Genomic DNA, 21,542 nt, shown 5'->3' on the forward strand with positions numbered 1-21,542 from the left:
TTTTTACTAGCTAGCAGCCACCTTAATGAGTAATCTATGCTTTTTGAGTTCCCTTTTTCATATTCTTTAGGTTGTTTTGCTTTTGCTGACTTACTCCAAAGGATACCTAAAAGGGTAGAAGGAAGAACCAGGTCTGGATTTTCACAGGGTCAGGTAGTAAGGTAGGCGGGAAGGACATGTAGTTGCCTGCTCTCTCCAGGCATGCCACTCTTCTAGTACCTCCACATGTTCAGCCACATGCACACCTCTGCACCGGACATCGTTTTGTTTCTTACAGAGGCTTTTCATTAAGTTGTAGGAACTGATTAAATCAATGGTCATTAAATCAACTGACCCTTCAGTTCCTCTCATCTCCGTGTTGATGAAGGTGAGCTTGAAGCTACAAACATCTACAAAGTAGTTAGTCCCCTGAGCAACCTAGAAGCTCCCAGACATCAGACAATTCATTTTACCTGTTTTTCATAGGAAGTAGAACATTCTACTTGGAACTAGTCATCCTCATGAATTATTTATGTTTATTATTGGTATATAAGATTAGCCTTAGTATTTCTGCTATGTTCTAACAATCCTTATTCCCTTAATTTGTATTGAAGTTAAATTGGGTCTGTAATTTTATGTTAAGAAATTTAGTGTGCAAAATTAGTAATAACTTATTATAAGACAGGGTCTGCCTGAACCACACAGGATCTTTCTGCATTAGTCTCCCTGTGCCGGGTATGAACATATGCCACCACATCCAACTAAAGCCATTAATTTTTAAATTCACAGTTAGCACCTGACTACATTACTTCCAAGTTTTTACCACTCATAATTAAAGTTATAATACAATTCTTACATTTCCATATCAAATTCTTTATTTATATCTTCCTCCTCCAACTGGGCGACGACCTTTCCAGTTCATGTACTCTATACTCAGGAATCTCCATTTTCAGCTTTTTTATTCTCCTATCAGTCAACACTGATCAAGCATATGTCCTCCCTCCCTGTCAAACCTTTCCTTTGTTACTTCTCACTGCTAAACTGTCAGGAGAAACATAGAAACACAGAATAAATTCTACATACAGAGACACAAAGTGTTCTAGACCTTACATTCTGTCCAAACATGTACACAAAACTCTAAAGGCCATGTTGGGTTTTGCTTTTATGAAACTGAAAAATAACAAGAAATGGTACTAACCATGTATAGAGTCTATGCCATAGCCCAAGAAGATGAAAGCACCCTGGTGAGTAACAGAGAAAAACTTGCTTACTTCTGAGTCGGGATTTCTGAACAAACTATTGTCAGCATATATTTTGTGGAAAGAGTATAGTAAAAATAATTTAAAGACTCACCCAAGAAATTAGGATAGAGATGGTCAATATTGTCCACAACATAATTACACTTGGGACATCTATTATTATTGTCCTCCAAACTCTGATGAATACACTTGTAGCTATTAGCATGGGGGAAGAAAAAACACAAATTATAACAATGAAGAAATTAACAAACTGGCCACAAAACACTATCTATTAGTGCTCTCACTTTCAACATAACTAATATAGCCAATTTATTACTACTTATATCTCTGTATAACAAACAAAATACATAAAACATTTATTAACTGAACAATATATAAACTATTTCAGCATTTACTGAGTAAACAATATATAAACTATTTCAAAATAAACTCAAAAAGTCCTATATATAGCATAAAAGACAAATGAGGACTAAATTCTAGGTTTCACACTTATAGTATATTCTAGAAAAGCAAATGCCTATGGTCTAATGAATCTTGGGAGTATTTATATTACACAGAGCTCAAACAAAAACTCTTAACTATTAAGTACTCAAGCAAAGACAAAAATCTAATGAAGAAGAATGAGAAAATCATCACCTTCACTATATAACAAAAGTCACATTCGCTTTAGAAGAACAAAAGTGATTCAAAATTACGTGTTAATTTTTACTAACAGGAATGGAAAAATAAAAGAAAATATTGTTATATTCCAGAAGACATAATTGTAAATAACTGAATGAAATAAAACCAATAAAACTTTCCTAAAAAGCATAATCAGAAAAAAATCCTCAAGGTTTATATTCCTTTTAATATGGTAAATTTTATTTATAGGGATTTATTATCAGGAAACATCAAAGAAACAGCATCACGGCATCGTAATAACAAACTATAATAGAAGCAACCTAAACTACATAAACTGACTAAATCTGTAATTATCAATCCAATACAATGTATACTAGCCATAAAAATGACATTTTACCTATGTATTATACCATATATTATTTAAGAATGTTATAAAATGTTACATATATAACTGTATTTCATAAGAAATTTTCTTTCTTAAATTTTTGTGACATACTACTTTTTTAAAAATGCTAACTTTATTAGTACTCTATGTGTGATGGTGAGAAGCATATTCGAAAGATCAGAGGACAGCTTTGTGGAGTAGGTTCATTCCATCCATCTTTACATGGCTTCTACAGAGCCAACTCAGGTTGAGATTTGCATTAATAATAACTACATGGTTGATTTCCATACTTTCCCTTCAAGAAAAAAAGAAAGAAAGGCCTGTGATAGAGTCAAAAAGAATTGTTCTTGGTAATATGGAACTGACTTTTCATACTGGACTGGAAAATATCAATCTATACTAAAAGAATTAAAGTGCAGCAACTTACATACCACCATATAAAACTTAACTAACTGGAGGTGACCTCTAACTCATTAAAGGCAAATATTTCTTTTGCTTTCCTCTGCGCCTTTAAAATCTAGTCTGACACCCTGAGTTAGAAATCAATAATGCATGAAGAAACAGATATAACAAAGAAGGGGGAGAGGGAGAGGGAGAGGGAGAGGGAGAGGGAGAGGGAGAGGGGGAGGGAGGGAGAGAGAGAGAGAGAGAGAGAGAGAGAGAGAGAGAGAGAGAGAGGCGCACCAAAGTTGCAGGGAAGGACTTTTAGTGGCACGACTTTGTTTTGGTGAAGTAGAACATGGTTTTTGGGAGACACCAACAAGGAGAGAAGGTCAGCTCGTTGTTACTCAACCCCTCTGAGCTAGCAGGTTTTCACCCCAGCCTTTGAATATTGAATCTATGTATAAATACAATGATAAATATTTAGTTAAAGCTACCTTTAGCGACAACAATAGAGCCAGTGCCTGCAGGAACAAAATTCCCGCCAGACCTGGAAGCACTGCCACATAAACAGGCCAGAAAACTGCAGAGCTGCAATTACTGGCTGAAACAGCAGCAACTGTGCCAAAGATAAAACAACATAATACTGCTCTCAGAAGCCATTAAGTTATTAAACAAAAATCTGACTGCCACCTCTGTGTAAGTAATTAGTCAGGAAGGTCCCAAAGGTCCCAAAGACAATGCAGGCTGATGCTACTACTCTTTACTGTCTACTAGACTAGATAATAAGCAAGACCCTACTGCTAAAATATACCCCACACATAAGTCAAAGGACTGAAATCAAGCAAGAACTGTGCTAGAAGTTTTCTTCCTTCTCACTAGCATTTATAGTAGTGAAGGCATTATGCAGATTTCTGGGGTAGAAGAGTCACCAAGAGTCTTACCCATCTGTGAACCTGGCAAGCTACAATAACCTCCCATGCAAGATGTGCCCACAGGTGCCAATAGTAGTGTATTTGTTATGGGAGTAACCAATTGTTTTCTGATGGGGCTTTAGGCTTGCTGCACAGTATGAATTTATGTCAGGCAGTATAAATCTGTTCAAGGAGGTTTTGGACCTAGGAGAGAGTCTACCCACTGCTGTTCTGCTATATGGATAGGATGTCAAAATGCTTCGTAAATAATTGTTTATGCCCACGTAGTAGCACTTCTCCTTGTAATGGGCTACAGTTAACCAAAGACTAAAAATAAGTAATTTTTGAAAGATCAGCCCCCAAAAGAGGGGGGGGGATGTTTAATCCTCCCCACCCCAATCTTAAGGAACATGGAAGAAAAGAACAGAGATGGGAAAGAAAAACTACTGTGAAATGCTGTCTCTCAGACATGACACAACTTTTGTAAGTAGCACAGCAGTGGCTACTTACCCAAGACCTCTAAAAGACTGGGTTCATCAGTAAGCCATCACAGATGGGGGAGGGCCACATAAGTCCCTAAGTTTTTTCCAGGAACTATAGACAATTAATGGTCACCAGGGTGGGAGGCACAGATCATATTCAACAGTGTGGTAAGCTGTCCTTGCTTAAGTAAATAACTGCCGGTCCATGTTCACTCAGGCACCCTTTAATAAATGCAGTGGGGCCACAGAAAAACAAAGACAAGAGCTAAAGAAAAGGACTAGTGGGGTGAGGAGCCTTGGTAAGAACAAGAGGGAGGTAAAAGAAGAATGTAATCATATACATGTATAAAATTTTCAAATAAATTAATCAATAAAAAATGAAAAACGGCACGTAAGTAGGAGGGGGACTTCTTAGTAAAAGTATTTGGTGGGAAGGAAGGGGATAAGAATATATAATGAGTACGGTATTATGATTACAGTACATTATTATGTATGAATTGTGAAAGAATAAAATTTCAAAGAAAACTGAAAAATAGCACAGCAAAAAAGTTCTGAAAAAAAGATGTACTCATTCCTTAACAGTGAAAACTTCTGAAAATGGAGAAAAAAGCAACTAAGAGAGACATTTACTTTCTGTAGCACAGCATTCTATATGACAAAAGTTGCTTTTCTAAATCAAGAATATATAGTGGTATAATTTTATTTTAATGGAGAATATAAATATTACAAATTAAGTAAATTAGCTTAATCTGAACTTCTTATCTAATCCTGAAACATCATACTCCAGATCAATGGCCTCACCCACTATTAACTCAAGGATATCTACCTGCCAAATGTCATGCCCACCCATTTTCAACATAAAATTAACAGGCACAACTTCCAATATGGACTAAAGAAATATTAAGGTTAATCTTACATGCTAACAGTACCCATAAATAATTCATGAATATGGCTGATCCCAAGTAGAATATCCTAGTTCTAATGGGAAAAATAACAAATAAGGCCAGGTGTCTGATGTCTGAGAGCTTCTAGGTTGCTCAGGGGACTAACTACTTTGTAGATGTTTGTAGCTTCAAGCTCACCTTCATCAACACAGAGATGAGAGGAACTGAAGGGTCAGTTGATTTAATGACCACTGATTTAATCAGTTCCTACAACTTAATGAAAAGCCTCTGTAAGAAACAAAACGATGCCCGGTGCAGAGGTGTGCATGTGGCTGAACATGTGGAGGTACTAGAAGAGTGGCATGCCTGGAGAGAGCAGGCAACTACATGTCCTTCCCGCCTACATTACAACCTTACCCTGTGAAAATCTAGACCTGGTTCTTCCTTCTACCCTTTTAGGTATCCTTTGAAGTAAGTCAGCAAAAGCAAAACAACCAAAAAAAAAAAAAAAAAAAAAAAAGGTGGATATCAAAAAGAATTGGAAGCAGAGTTCTGCAGAAGTATTTCTGTATGTATACTGTAACAGTGTGACTAAGAGTTCTCCTTAATGGCTCATATATTTGGCAATGTTTGGGAGAGTTGAAAGGTCCATCTTTGCCAGAGAAGTATATTACTGGTGGAGGGTTTTAGTGTTTATAGTCTCTCCCACTTGCTGTTCCCTCTCTCTACTCTGAATCATATTTGAAAATGTGAGCTCTCAGCTTAACAATCCTGCCACCATGCCTGCTGCTTGCTGCCATGCCTCCTCACCACAATGCACTCCTTTCCCTCTGGATTGGAAAACTCTTGACTTTTCCATCGATAAGCTGTTTCTGATCATGCTGTTTTATCACAATAACAGAAAAGTAATTAATACACATTCATGGCAACATTATTCATAAGAGTCAAGAGATAGACTCAACCTAATCATCATAGATGGCTGGATAAACAAAATGTCACCTGTACATGTAACAAAATACTACTTAAAGTTAAAAAGGTAAGTGTGTCACAATAGAACACAGAAGAATTCAAAGGACATTATGTGAAGTAAGTCACTCATAGAAAGACACATATGATCTGTGGTGGTTTGAAAGAAAATGGCCCCCAAAGGGCTTGCTCTAACAAGAGGTGTGGCTTTGCTAGTGGATATGGCCTTGTTGAAGGAAATGTGTCACAGTGGGAGCAGGCTTTAAGATTTCCTATTGCTCAAGATATGGCCCATTATCTTTCTGTTGCTTGCAAGACGTAGAGTTCTTATCTACCTGCATGCCATCATGCCCCTGCCACGATGATAATGTATGTATTGAACCTCTAAAACTGTAAGCAAGTCACCAATTAAATATTTCCCCTTTATAAGAGTTGCCATGATAATGGTGTCTCTTCCAAACAATTAAAACCCTAACTAAGACATGATCTAAGTACACATATATGTGATATCTAGAAGTAGCAAACACAAACACAAAGTAGAATACTGGATTTTGTGAACTGCAGAGATGGAAAGTGAATCATTGTTTTAAAAAGTATAGTTTCAGTTTTGAAAAAAGAACAAGTCCTGGAGACTATACAATAATGAACAACGATAGCACAACATAATTATCAAGATGGGTAAGACTGCAAAATAAATAGATCAAAATAACACAGTAAGTCTAAAGACAACACAATATAATGAAGTATTAACAAAGACAGCATAGGACATTTTAATCCACTCCATCCTTTTCCTAGGTTTGTGCCACCTGTTTTAAGGGTCCTCTCACCTTACTTCCAAGTGAGTAACTGGTATCTCGTGCTTAATGAATGATTACCCACCTTAATTTTCTAAAATATCACCGTTTCTGCTAACAGGAAATAACCATAAGATTTTAAAGCCTCTATTTCATAGAAGACATGTACTAAACACATTTTACATCTTGAGCTGTCAAACCAAACCCATCAGTTGAAGAAACAATCTAAAATGAGTTTAAAGGGCATAACTTCTTGTTAGTTGCACTTATACTGAATGAAAACCATCTTACCAAAAGCTATGGCCACATTTTGTCATGTACGCCTCTTCAATCATATCAAAGCAGATGGGGCTACAAAGAAAAGAGAAAAACCAATCACTAATAAATGTTTGTTAAGGTAGAGTACTACACATTATAAGGGCTAGTGACCTAAAGTTAACCAAATCAAATTTAATATATAGCTAAGAGTTAAGTATTCTAATTTTCTCAACAGAAATTTATAGGACTATTAGTAAAAGTAATATATTCAAGCTGACCCAGGGAGCAATACATTCTAAACTAAGCACAGGGAATACACTTAGATTATTCAAACATTAACACAGCCCATATATGATGTCCTGATGCTGTGAGTTAAATTTCAATTCTAATTCTCCTCTTCCATATTCTTCTATAGAAGATCAAAACAACACTCAAAATCCCTGCATTCTTTGCACTTAAAACTGGCCATAAAGAGTACGATGAAAAAAAAAAGTATGATGAATGGGTATAAAGTTATAGTTAGGTAGGACAAGTATTTTGAATGGTCTAAATCATAATATGATAACTATGGTTAACACAAAGAAACTAAACATTTTAATTGGCTAAGCCAGGATATTTTCAATGTTCCTACCACAAAGAAATGGTAAATTCCCAAGGTGACAGGCATACCAAATTGTATTAATCCAATCATTACATATTATACACATGTACTGAAAAGGTGCACTCTTAAGTACACAAAATAACTATGTGTCAACTAAAAAAAAATAAAGGGAGCTGGGGTGGCTCAGTTGGCAAAACATTTGCCTTACAAGTAAGAGGACCTGAGTTCCATTCTTCAAATCTATGTAAATGTGTATGATTTGTGAGCCAGGGAGGCAAAGACAGAATTCCTGGGGATCCCCGGGTGGCTAGTATAGTCTAATTGGTGAGCTCCCAGCCAATGACACTGTTTCAAATAAGGTGAACAATAATCCTAAAGATGAAAGTCCTCTGGCATGCTCCTGTTCACACACACACACACACACACACACACACACACACCTACCTCTCGAAAGGGCCCAATGGAAATGTATTTTCAATTGCTATCTTCTTTTATTGTGTACATGCATCCACCCACACTGATTTTGCACAAAGCCTCATACACACTAGGCATTCCTGATCTAAGATATGTCCCCGGCCAAAACAGAATTTTATTATACTTCTCTCTTTAGACTTACACAAACTTTGTCTTACATCATGTATGTGAATTACACATAAAAATCAAATCAGGGTTCTTACAAATGCATATGTTTTAGTATTTTACTGATTTAATTTTGGGGGGGGGTGGTATGTATGTTTGGGTGGTAGTATATGCATGTGTGTATGTTCATATGTCCGAATGCTAGCCCATCTGGGTGAGTGTAGAGGTGATAGGTCAATGTCGGGATGCCTTCTTCAATAACTCAACCTTTTAAGTGGGGGGAAAAGGGGAGAATAAGTCTCTCACTGAATTTTGAGTACACTTCTTCTACAACATTGGCTAGTGAACTCCAAATTCATCTGTCTCCAACCCCTAGCACTGAGGTTACAGGCGTGTACATTGCCAACTCCACCTTTTAATGAGGATATGAACTCAGGTCGTCATGCATATTCAGCAAGCACTTTACCTACTGAACTATACTCCCCAGTATAAATTAGCTTTTATTTTTTTTATTTTTTTGGAGGCAGGATCTTTGCGTAGCCCTGGCTAGCTAGGAACTCAGAATGTAGATCAGGCTCGCACTGGAACTCACATAGCTATATACTTGTCTCCTCCCAAGTGCTGGGATTAAAAGATGTACACCCAGCTAAACTTGATTTTATCTGTGTGTGCAGGTCCTATGGCACATGTGCAGGTTAGAGGACTCTCAGCAGCTGGCTCTCCTTCTGTTAAGGATCCAGAACAGACTTCAGACTGGTTTATGCAACTGTTAGATCCATCATGCCACTTCACAGGATTCTCAAGTAGCCTGTCACCAACAGCCAATTTTTCACACAATAATAGCCAGTACTTTAGTGATGCCTCATCACTAAAAGATTTATTTAAAAGAATCCATAATAGAACCAAACACCACTGTCACTAGGATCTTAATGCCACCTTTAAACTTTGCCATGTATTCTACAACTGATTTCAATTGTGGAATTCTGCTGAACGTATCTAATTTTCTACATCTCAGAATCACTTGTTCCTCGCTCCTACAATTAGCTCAAAAAAAAAAGAAACAATTAATTCAAAATTATTAAGGAGATTTTCTTTATTTTGCCAAAACCTACATTCATGCCTTGAGGCAGGGTTTTTGTTTGTTTTGTTTTTTGTTTGTTTGTTTTTGGCTTTTTAAGACTGGGTTTCTCTGTGTAACAGTCCTGGCTGTCCTGGAGCTCACTTTGTAGATTAGGCCAGCCTTGAACTCACAGAGAACTGCCTGCCTCTGCCCTGGCTGGAATTAAAGGCAGGGCAGATATTTTATGTACACACATCTGCATGAAATGATAGCTACATCTAACCACTATTGTTATGGGACCATCAACTGTAACATACAAACCAATGTTTTAGAATGTCAAAAGATAAAACAAGTAAAAGATAGTTAAATTTATTCTCAGAGAAAGCTAATGAAGTACAGTTCACTTGTTTGAGGTCAACATCTAACTGGGGAGAACTTTCCTTTGATCATATTACTCAGAAAACTAGATAAAAACAAACAACCTCTTTTAAACACTAAACACTAGTCAGCACAGGACTGGACCCTTGAGAGAAGGGACAAAAATGAACAAATTTTTATGTGGACCCAGTTTATTGTGGACTCATTATTTTCCCTGAAAGCATTTTGTAGGTTGTCATAACACAAGCAGAACAACTAATTGAGCACTTAAGGAAGCATAAAGGGACATCAGAAAGAACTCTGGAACAGCCACATAAGCTTTCTCCCCTTTGTTAGTGAGTAACTGTGACTGTATTAATGGTCCAACTGCACAAGATCAGGAATAAGAAGATGGAGCTATTGTTCAAACTCCAGGTGTCGACAGATATCCCAGAAGAGATAGTAGAAGTAGTCCCAGCCTTTCAGACTCTAGGAAAGAATTAGTTCTTGAAACTTGCCTTTAAAGTGCTACTTCATTTTAATTAAAAAAAAAGAAATCAAAAAGAGCAAACTGGTCGTCAAGTCAACAATGTCTACCACCAAAGTGTGTGTGTGTGTGTGTGTGTGTGTGTGTGTGTGTGTGTGTGCGCGCTTGTGTGTGAGAGTTGAGCCTATGGCATCATGCTAGGCACCCAAATGAAAACAGAACCTATGAACAGGAGGGGAAACAGTCAATAAAGAAAACAGAATGATGACAAAGGAATGTCCTGACAAGTATTACTAAAATTGTCAGTGGTTACAAGGAACCATAACCCAACACTGCCACTAGCAGCCTGCATTCCACCCTCAGGGACCTCCACTTAGATAAAGGCTGATTCTTGGCTCTGCAGCCAAAGACACTTCAAGATGATCTAGGGTTAAGCTAAGTCGGTGAGTTTACTAAATAATTGCTCAGATAGTCATATATGAAAAGGACAACATACATTCTCAAAACATGGGTGCAGTCTTCTGCAGAGAATTCTGCTTAGGTGTGCCATTATAACAGATATGTATGGGATCCTGTAACTTTCTATTTTACATTTTCAGAGGATGTAATTTATAAGTTTTAAAGGTTAAGACTTGGAATTTAAATTTAAAAATTAAGAAAAAATTATGAACTAGTTTGTATTTTTATTATTCTATAGAACTCCCTTTTGGTTTTATGAGATCATCATTTAGATTTAGAGATTGAAAGTTGATATGGCAAAACCCAAGTCTCCAAGTAACATAGTTCATTTGCTGTGTTTAACATCCTTGCATGAGATGTCTTTAGGAAAAGACATTATCTTTCCAGGCAATTCTGACATTATAAGTTGCTGTTGAAGTTTGTTGGCTTTCATTTAGCAAGAAAGGCATAATAAATTCCAGAGTTAATGTAATGGGACTTCTCCTGTCACCTTAATTTTCCCTGACCTTTTATCCTGTGAAAATACCCACAACTTAATACTGTCAATCATTTATAAGATACATAACTACAAACTATAAGTATCTAAAATATCAATCAATCCTACAATTAAATGCAAACTTACTTTCAAATATGATAAAGCCAAGAGTGTTCCTGAAATTAGGTATGTGACTTTATTTTAAATAACTGTTCTCAAGTAGGGTTTGGATGGGGGTAGGGGCATATCCCTATCTACTGCTGCCCACCCCAGCTTCCCATTATAAACTGTCTTACAATAGGGACAGCAAGGGGAGAAGTGGCTAAGGAGAAAAACATTAAAATGAAAACAGCGTCTTACCTCTAATAAAGCCCATTTAGGAACCACTGGATAATATGCTAGAACTCACAGAGCTCAAGTTTTCTAACCACATATGGGGAAGTGCTAAACTGAGACTACAGATCGGATTTCTCATTTTGTCTCTTAGCTGTCCCACCTAAAACAGCAGGTGGAAATCATGATACTAGTGTTACAGTAAAATAACAAGAGTCTACATAACTCTTTACAACTACTCTAAAGATAAAACGAGATGTGAAATACAAATATATCTGTTAAAAGGTGTTATCAATGAGTAAAGAATTAACATTATTTGAACTTAAACCTCATTTCGATATAAAAGATTACAGTAATTTGAATTGCCTCACAATCTGACACTGAGATACAGAAAAAGACAAAAACACCTAGAGACCAACTAGGAATAAAAAGGGGTGTTAGGACTACCTAATATATATCCTACTCCAAGAATCTGATCAAAATTAAACCTAGTTTAAGAACTGCAAAATATACTCACTGATTAATTCTTCTGAATAGTCACTCTCAACACAAAGAAAAATAATGAATTAAGATTCTTAGTGAAATATTTGGAATTTTAACTAAAAATATTCACTGAACATTTTCTCACTAGAATATAAAATATAATACCTATACAATATAGGATAAGAGAGTAGGCTTAATTCTTTCTAATTATTTATGTTATGAGTGTGTACGGGTGTTTTTGCCTACAAGTATGGATGTGCACCACTTGTGTGCCTGGTGCCTACGGGACTCAGAAGAAGGATTCAACCTCCTGAAAATGGAGTTACAGACAGTTGTGAGCAGCCATGTGGGAGTCTTCTGGGAGAGCAACAAGTCATCTTAGCCACAAAGTCTCCTCTCAAGCCCCTAGGCGCAATAATCTTTTTAAACAAGCAAGTGATGAAGTAAAAATTTAGTCCTACTCCTGAGCTGGTTAGTGTGCAACTCCCCAGAAAGTGTCAGCCAAGGAATGTCTAGAACAGGTTGACCACTGGCATGCCTATGAGAAATTTTCTCCACTCTTAACTGGTATAAGACAGCACAGCCCATTTTGGGCAGCAACATTTGGTTTGAAGTGCTAAGCTGTACAGGAGTGAAGAAAGTCACCTAGATCAGAAACAAGAAAGCAGGAAGCGTGGAACATTGCTCTCTACTTGACTGTGGACGTGAGCTTTTTAAGCTCCTGCATTGTTCTCACTACAATAATGAACTGTAACTGAAACTGTGAGCCCAATAAACCTTTTCTTCACTAAGGTGCTTGTAGTCAATGTGTTTGACACAGCACAGAAATGAAACTACGACACGCCTAATAACAAACCTAGGGCCAGCTGCTCCTCATCCACCTCCTGCTCCCTATACCATAGCCTGTATTACTCTCAGACAGATGGTTTAATAGTCAATGTCTAAACTATCTGTGAAATAACTGATTAATATTGATTTCTCACATATTTTACAATATTAAATGACCTACGGACAATGGCATGTTTGTTTTCTTCTATTTTTTGAATACTGAAATGCAAATAATGGCTAAAAACTTTTGCAAGCTGCCTGTTTTACTAGCTTCTACCTTATCAAGAGACACTAGTGATTGGACAATGCAAAAACACCTCAACCGGGCAGGTGGTAGTTGGACACACTTGGCAGAGACAAGTAGATCTCTTGAGGCCAAGGCCAGCCTGGTCTACAGAGTGAGTTCCAAAATGGTCAGGGCTACACAGAGAATCCTGTCTCAAAAAAAACAAAACAAACATCGAGGAATGCAACCATAAACTATTTAAATTGTGTACAAATAATTATGTGTTTCAACAAGTGTTACTTCTAAATCTAAACAAAAGCAGATATACAAATTACATTCCTGAAGAACGGACTATAGCCAATATCTTTCTCAATAGCTACAATCTCTAACCCTATCGTACTTAATAACACCATATAAGAGCATCTTCAACTCTAAAGTGAACCAACTTCCCCAAGAATGACTGTTCAAACCAACTTCCTTCATCAAGTCAGTCAACAAAGTCCCTTCGCAGAAAAGGCCCAGAAGTCTACCAGTTTTTGAGCAGAAAAGATTAATTAAGTTCTCTTAATCTTACAACTAGCATTTAAAATCCAATTAAAACTCAAAAAAATTCAAGACAATCAGATTCATCTTTTTGCTTAAATCCCCCTTAGATGACAAATGACTGAATTCTACTGTGTCATTCAAGATGTCAGCTGTGATGCAATGATACACAAGTTCCAGTATATTATACAGTTCTCTTTTTTTGTTGTTAGTTTTTGTTTTAGGGTTTTTTTTTGGGGGGGGGGGCTTTTCAAGGCAGGGCTACTCTGTAGCTTTGGGAGCCTGTCCTGGAACTAGCTCTTGTAGACCAGGCTGGCCTCAACTCACAGAGTTCTACCTGCCTCTGCCTCCCAGGTGCTGGGATTAAAGGCATGCACCACCACAGTTCTTTAATAGTTCCGTTCATCACAGAACACTAAGAAATGGGTTTCTCTCATTCCAATAGTTGGAACGTGAAATTAAATGGTCGTGAACAAATTTTGACTACATTACTATCAACAATAGAATTACAAATGTTTTATCCATTCAAATAGAAGACATCTACACATTCCCACGCCTGGTGGGTACTTAAAAAGATCACTCTGTAAAACATCCACAACCGTGTTTCGAGCACCACCTACTGTATTTACAATACACAGGTGACCGGCAATTCTATAACTCAGAATCTCAGGCAGTAAGTTTTCTTCCTCTGAAAATCTAATTTACATGAACTACTCCAGACTGGTGCCTAATCCACTAAATGGTCAAAAAGCATTCACGATTCAAACTCCTGGCTCAAATATTTCCTTTTCAACATAACCACTTCCTGGACCTCCACTTCCATCCTTAGGCAGTCCCTTAAATGCCTTCCATTCCTGCATAACGGCAACCCACCTCAGCGTAATCACATTTTACCACTTTGCCTCGGGATCCCCGTCCACCTCCACCTCCCAACCAGGAACCTGTAACTCTGCAAACACTCAACTCCTCGGCACCCCCAGTACCCCCAAGCTGCCCTATCAGGCCTCCCCACACCGGACCCGGTCAGCTTCAGCAGTAGAAACTCATGGTCGAGGGTGCAGGGGCAGTTCTGCGAACCCACCAGACGAAGTCGTTGCTTTTGTCCTCGTAGGAGTTGTGGATCCCGTTGCAGAGCGGGGCGAGCAGAGGTCGCTTCCTGCTGCTGCTACTGCTGCTGCTGCTGCTGCTGCCCAGGCTGGTGCTGCTCCCTCCAACACCGGCGCTGGGCCTGGCCGCGCAGCTGAGCCGGGACAGGCCCGCGGACACCGCCCCGCCGCCGCTGGCGCCGCCGCTGCCGGACACCGCGGCCGCCACCAGCACAGGCCGCCCGGGGCCGCCGAGGCCACCCGAGCCCGCGGCCGGAGCCGCCCCGCCGGACACTAGCGTCGCCGCCGAGGCCACCGCAGAAGGCGGCGACGGAGACGAGGATAAGGACGAGGAGGCGGAAGTCACCGAAGAGGCCGCCGAGGAACCGGGGCTCGTCCCAGCGGAACCCGAGCCGGCCTGGCGGCTACCTGACATGGTGCTTCCCTCCCTCCCTCCCTTCCTCCCTTGGTCCTGCGCTCTGAGGCGAGGGCCCGGTCGGACCGCGACCCTCCGCCGCCCCCGGCGCTCAGCCCCCGAGCATCCTGAGGACGCGCCGGGAGGTGGGCCGGGGGAACAATAAAGTTGGGCTCTCCACCGCCGCCCCACCGCCGCGTCCTACGCGAGGGGGCGGGGGAAACTATCACATCAGAGAAGCCATGACTGCCGAGGAGGCTGCCGGGGTAGCCAACCCGGGCGCGCCGAGGCGGCCGGGCTTGCGCACGAGCGGCGGAAGGGGCGGGGCACCCGGGGCAGCTGCGCGCGCAGCGGCCGGCTCTAGGCTCTGCCGGCAGGCCTAGCGTGTGGGTCTTCGCAGAGGAAGCTGGTTCCGTTCCTGACACTGCAGCGGATGGCCGTTTGAATAGAGTCAAAGGGTGGGAGGGAGTGAAGTGGAGGGAGATGTAGCGGACTTGGTCTGAAGGACCAGGGACTCTCGAAAAACAACTCCCTGAGCGGACGCTGGCCGATTGCTCTGCTGGACCGGAGGCGGCGCGGAGCAGTGTCGTCTGCGCATGCGGATCCAAACTGGGACCTACTGAGATCGCTTGTCTTGGTCTCCTGAGCCTTCACGTTGTTGCCCAATGGCTTGGCAGGTGGCAGGAATGTAATTTGTGTTTCTTCTTTTGTGTAGCTCCAGAAGTCCTATAAAAAAGTAGCAGTAGGGGGCCAGCCAGGGCAGTGAAAGGGTAATGAGCCATAGGTTTCAAACATTTTATGGTACCGGAAAGTATTTGACTTCTGTTCCCCTTGTCACTTATCTAAATTATCTCTAATAGTTTGTAAAGCCTCTTTGATAACGCCTGATTTGTTTTCATAGAAGCAACAAGCCTAGATTCATAAAAAGTCCTCCCTGGAGAATACAAACTAAACCTAATCCTTGCTGGTTTGGGGGGACCACTTGTGCCAGAGTCATCTTCTGGACATGGGGCATACAGGGGAGAACTCATAGCGTCTAATGTCCCATCTGTCTGATGACTTATTTGTTGTAGGCTCATTTCCCCCTGATTAGGGACTGTTTGTTGCCTTGAGTACCACTACAGCCCAATTCCCAGGAGAACCAGGCTTGCAACAATAAAGTCATCAGATAGGTACAGACATTGCCTTTACCATTCGTGTCTCGGTTATTGTAAACTTCTGGGCCTCCTCAATGAGTTGAGGATTAGCATTCCTGCAAAACCCTCTAGCTTTTGAACTTTTGAAATTTTTTGACAATTTCCAAATTTAATACCCTCGCATTTTCCAGAGTCAGTGGATCAAGAGCAGTTTTAGTCCTGAATTTATCTATCCATCCATCCATCTATCTATCTATCTATCTATCTATCTATCTATCTATCTATCTAATCTATCTATCGTGATTACTCAAAAAATGCCCCAGGACTCTTGGACGCAAAGTTCTTGTATAAGAACCTCAGTGGTCTTATACAAATTAGTGAGGTTTTTGAGCTGCACCCCAAATTCTAGTCATAGTGTACAAGTGGAAAATGTTTAGGGCCTGAGAGCCTAAGTACACATTGGAGTCCCAATCAGGGTACTTGGATAAATAAAGCTGATTCAAAAACAAGGCCAAAAAGACCTTCCTTGCCACTGCCCCAATATGCTTCCTTTCATCTGAGGTAAAAAGTGTCAGAAAGAATAACTAGCAATCATCCCAGATGTAGAGGACAGATCCCAGGAGGGCAGGTGGGTTTGGGTCTTCCAGTTAAAAAACGAAAAACTGAATTAGAGAAAGGAGTCATCTTCCCCTTTAGTATAGTGCTGAGTATCCCTGCCTGTCATGCAGAAGACCGGGGTTGGATTCCCCGACGGGGAGACAGTCCATCCTTTGCCTGGCGGTGGTGGCGCAGGCCTTTAATCCCAGCACTCGGGATGCAGAAGCAGGCGGATCTCTGTGAGTTCGAGGCCAGCCTGGTCTACAAGAGAAAGGAGCAGAGATGAAAAAAGGATGACACCATTCCCAAGTCAGCAATTCACCTGTGGGTTGCAACCCTTTCATAGGGGTCCCTAAGACGATCTGAAAACAAATGTTTACATTACAATTCATAGCAGTAGCAAAATTGCAGTTACAAAGTAGCAACAAAGATAATTTTATGGTAATGGATCAGCACAACATGACCTATATTAAAGGGTCCTAACATTAGGAAGGTTGAGAGCACAACTCAAAGTTATTGCCCCCAGCCCCACTCCCAAGGAAGGACCATGATGTCTGTAAACGAAAAAAACAAGTCTAGGGAGACCAAATGGTACAGCTTGCTCTCGGACACTTGGGAGGCTGCAATGCCCGGGCCAAGGTCCTAGGCATGTAAAGTGACCCCAATCTGGGTCTATCCATTTACAATGAACCACTGCCCACTGTGGAGCCTCAGGAAGGAGAAACACCAAGTGAGAGACTGGGGGGAGGGGGGCTTTAGGTGTGGGTTGCTATGACTAGAAATTTCTCAGCCTAGAGAGTAAAGGAGACTTTCTTTTTTTCAAAAAAATAAGAGACAAACCACTAACAACAGCAAGAAGAAGGAGTTACCTACTGGCAGAACCTTGAGAAACAGGCAGAATTTTAATCAAGTTAACCAACCAGTGAGCACGCTAGCCTCTTTTTGGGGAGAAAAGACAAAACAGAACAGCAGCACCAAAATCAAGAAAGCAGATAACATCCTAGGCCAAACTTCCCCTCATCCATTTAGTTGTTCACACAGTTGGCCAGTCATTCTTTCCAGCAAAGCCTAAGCCATGTATCTCATTCAAGACAGAGCCAAGATACAGAGGGCTCTGTTATTGGCCTCCCAACTTAGTGTGGGAGGACTGGAGAAGAATTCCTATTGAGTTTTCTTCCCAAACCAGGAAGAGAGCTTATAATGGTATTTTATTTGTGTTGTAATAAATAAAGCTTGCCTGAAGATCAGAGTGCAAAGGTAGCCACACTAGTCAGCCAGTCAGTGGGGCACACACCTTTAATCCCAGCATCCACACTGGTTAAACATAAAGGCTGAACAGTGGTGGTGCATGGCTTTAATCCCAGCACTAGAGAGGACTATAAGGCAGGATGAGACAGGCACTCGCTCTCTTTTCAGTCTGAAGAGTTTATGTATGTAAGAGCTCTCTAGCAATTGACTGCTTTGCTTTTCTGATCTTCAGGTTGAACCCCAATATCTGCTCTGGGTTTTTATTATTCATGCTCCATTTGGTGCCCAGTGTTTGTAGTATGAATTCATGAAAAAGCCTTTTGCCTGTGGCTTAACAGCCGCCACCATAGACTGGACTACATGTGACTGGAGTCACCATCCCACCAGCTAGGTTTTCCTTCCTTCTCTCCTAGCGGGCTCTCCCTGAACCTTATTTTTGGGTGGAGATCCAAAAATATGAGCCTATTTCCAGCTGGTCTAAAGATCAGAGAGCTGGAATTTACTTCTGTTCCTTCAAGGTTATTGTCTGTTTCTACCTCAAACAAAGTTCCTAGTTCCTTAAGGAGATAACAGTGATTCCACCCAGGGAGCGGTTTGCCTACAGAATGCTTTAGTCTAGGGTGTGAGCGTGACTTGTCTTGTTCTAGCAACAGAATGTTTAACTATGAGTGTAGCTATGAATGTAGCCCGCAACTTTCAACTGGTATGTTCATTTCCTTGTATTCTGTTAATGCAGTTTTTTTTTTTAAATCTTCCTCCTACCTTTTGGGATCTGGGTATTTTAAGCAAGTAGAAAATAAACACGGGTGATTTCAGTATTCCTGTGTTTTCTGTTTTATTATTTTCACTCATGTCTTTATTTTCTTTACTTATTTTTCCAATTCCCATACCCCTACCTTGGTAAGTGGTATTTTTGTCAAAGCTGGTCTCCAACACTTGAGCTGCTGCCAAACTAGGTAGCTGCCCTGAAATCCAGTCAGACTTTTACTGTTCTTGGCAGCAGAAATAAACCTCACAAATCTTCATCATCATCGGTGGCAGATTTGGTGAGAAAATTGGGAATTCTTAAGGAATGAGTTACAAAACCTCAAAAGGGTTCTCCACAGAGCTTTATCTGCCACACTCACCTGGAAACTTCAGGGCCTGATTGCCCCGAGGCTGTTTAATCAGATCTCTTCCTGCTGATTTCTTGAGTTAATGTAGTATAACTGACATGCATTCTTGTTGTAAAATAGAGCAATAAACTGAGAACCAGGCCTGATGGTGCTGAGACAGTGGAGGTGAGAAGATTGTAAGTGTAAACCCTCCTATTTTACAGAGCAAGACTGTAAGCCACTAAGTGAAAGCCTCTTCTAAATCATCAGAGAAGATTGAAATAACTGAGATGTAGCTGATCAGTTCAACCCTTAGTGCCAAACACTAAACTCATAAGAGAAAGGAGAAATAGTGTTTTGTTGTTCATTCTCAAAATGAGAAAAAGGAAAATCTTTATGAACGCAATAACATAATGCTACACCTAGTAGGAAATAATCCACTGAAACCACAGGTGGCGAGGTGATTCACATAAACTGCCGTTTCCTTGACTTTTCATCTGAGGGCATATATTTCTCTGAAAATATCTAACCCATTATATAAAATTTTACCATTATCACAAAAATGTAAAATCGCAAGCACTTCATTAGCAAAGTTAAACTAACAGCACCAACGCCCTCACAATTAAGTCATATCGTTTTAAAGTTAATTTTCTTTACTTAAGTATTTCTGACACAAGGTGCTGCTTCCAATTTTGGACAAGGTGTTGCAAAATATGGCCTGAATCTATCAGAACTGTTGTAACAATGGAAAATGATAGGAAGAACCATATTAATGTGAATAAGAGTTACTTAAGGTTAATAATCTTTAGAAATGTTCCCCAAATTAGGAAAAAAATTAACATTTACTGAAAAAAAATACCACTAACTTGTGTATACATTCCATGAAACTCTTGGAAGGTTTGGCTCCACTGAACATCATAAGCCAAATAAAAAAGTTTGATACATTCCAAGAGAATGAAGCAGTTGGTATCATTTGATTGTTTTTAATTTCTTTGCATTTAAACTAAATATGGTAATATTACTGGTCTTTTCCTTGAATTTCAGTGTCCAAGCCTAACTGATATGGACAAACCACAGAGCTAGAATTAAGAAATGTTTAAAACAGTCTAATGTGGAGATATTTTATCTGTGTTCAAACAAATAAAGCTTGCCTGGAGATCAGAGTACTGGGCTAGCCGCTAGTTAACCACTGAGGCCAGGCAGTGGCGGCACACACGTTTAATTCCAGCACTTGGGATCCCATGCCTTTGATCCCAGTACTTAGATGATGTATAAAACTTATTTAAGGACAAGGCCTGGTAATCAGAAAAAGGATGAGTTTGTGTGTGATGATACAGAAAGGAGGACTGTAATATAAGATGTACCATTGAATTATGTAATAAATTAATAATATTAGCATAGTGATAAATTATGTGCCCATATAATCAACCTGGAATGAAAAAGATTAGACATTTGAACATAAAAATTTTAGTTCTATTATTAGCTTGGATGAGAAATTTGCCTAGGCACACTTTCAACTTTTTAAGGTGATGTACTGGCTGGTTTTGTGTGTCAACTTGACACGTTAGAGTCTTTAGATGAAGAAGCCTCAGTTGAGAAAATGCCTCCATGAGATCCAGATATAAGGCATTTTCTCCATTAGTGAGCAATGGGGGAGGGCCCAGGCCATGGTGGGTGGTACCATCCCTTGGGCTGCAGGGCCTGGGTTCCACAAGAAGGTGGATTGAGCAGGCCAGGGGAAGGAAGCCCTTAAACAGTTCCTCTCCATGACCTCAGCATCAGTTTCTGCATCTGGGATCCTGCCCTGACTTCCTTCAGTGATGAGCAGCAAGGCTGAAATGTAAGCCTAATAAACCCTTTCCTCCCCAACATGCTTTATGATCATGGTGTTGGTGTTTCATTGTAGCAAAAAGAAAAAGGTGATGTCAACTTAAAGCAAACCAGCCTGCCTTCCTTCCTTCCTTCCTTCCTTCCTTCCTTCCTTTTTAAAAAGAATCTTCCCTCATTTTACATACCAATCCCAGTTCCCTCTTCCTTCTTCCTGCTCCCCCAAACTTCCACCCACCCCACCTCCCATCCATTCCTCAGAGAAGCTAAGGCTTCCCATGGGGAGTCAACAAATTGGCCCATTATTTTGAGGCAGGACCAAGGCCCGCCCCACTATTTCTAGGCTAAGCAAGGTATTCCTCCAAAGATAATGGGCTCCAAAAAGCCAGTTCAAGCACTAGGGATAAATTCTGGTGCCACTGCCAACAGCCCCACAAACTTCCCCAGCCACACCACTGTCACTCACAATAAGAGGGCCTAGTCTGAGACTATACGGGTTTCCCCACTGTCAGTATGGAGTCAGTGAGCTCCCACTAGCTCAGGTCGTCTGTTTCTGTGGGAATCCCCAACATGGTCTTCACCCCTTTGCTCATGTTATTGTTCCTCCCTCTCTTTGCCTGGACTCTGGGAGCTTGGCCCAGTGCTAGCTGTGGATCTCTGTGTTTGCTTTCATCAGTTGCTGGATGAAGCTTTTATGGTGACAAGGTAGTTAGCAATCTGATTACAGGGGAAGGCCAGTTCAGATACTCTCTCCACTATTGCTTAGGGCATTAGCTGAAGTCATCC

At 40.4% G+C, this 21,542-nt stretch overlaps 1 protein-coding gene across 2 annotated transcripts in view; it reads right to left on the reverse strand.

Annotated features, from left to right (window-relative positions):
* Cop1 (COP1 E3 ubiquitin ligase) overlaps window positions 1–15,113 on the reverse strand; it is a 123,166-nt gene extending 108,053 nt beyond the window's left edge. Inside the window, exons 1-3 of one of the 2 annotated variants that reach the window (XM_085688035.2) lie at window positions 14,436–15,113; window positions 6,957–7,016; window positions 1,333–1,433 (exon numbers count right to left, since the gene is read on the reverse strand). In XM_085688035.2, coding sequence (XP_085544161.1) covers window positions 1,333–1,433; window positions 6,957–7,016; window positions 14,436–14,875 — 601 coding nt within the window. In that variant the 5' untranslated portion in view covers window positions 14,876–15,113. The remainder of the gene's footprint in view (window positions 1–1,332; window positions 1,434–6,956; window positions 7,017–14,435) is intronic. The other variant, XM_085688034.2, reaches the window with a different exon arrangement.
* Window positions 15,114–21,542: the final 6,429 nt, after the last annotated feature.

Source organism: Myodes glareolus, chromosome 5, assembly GCF_982192425.1.
Source record: "Myodes glareolus chromosome 5, mMyoGla1.1, whole genome shotgun sequence".
Taxonomy (NCBI): Eukaryota; Metazoa; Chordata; class Mammalia; order Rodentia; family Cricetidae; genus Myodes; species Myodes glareolus.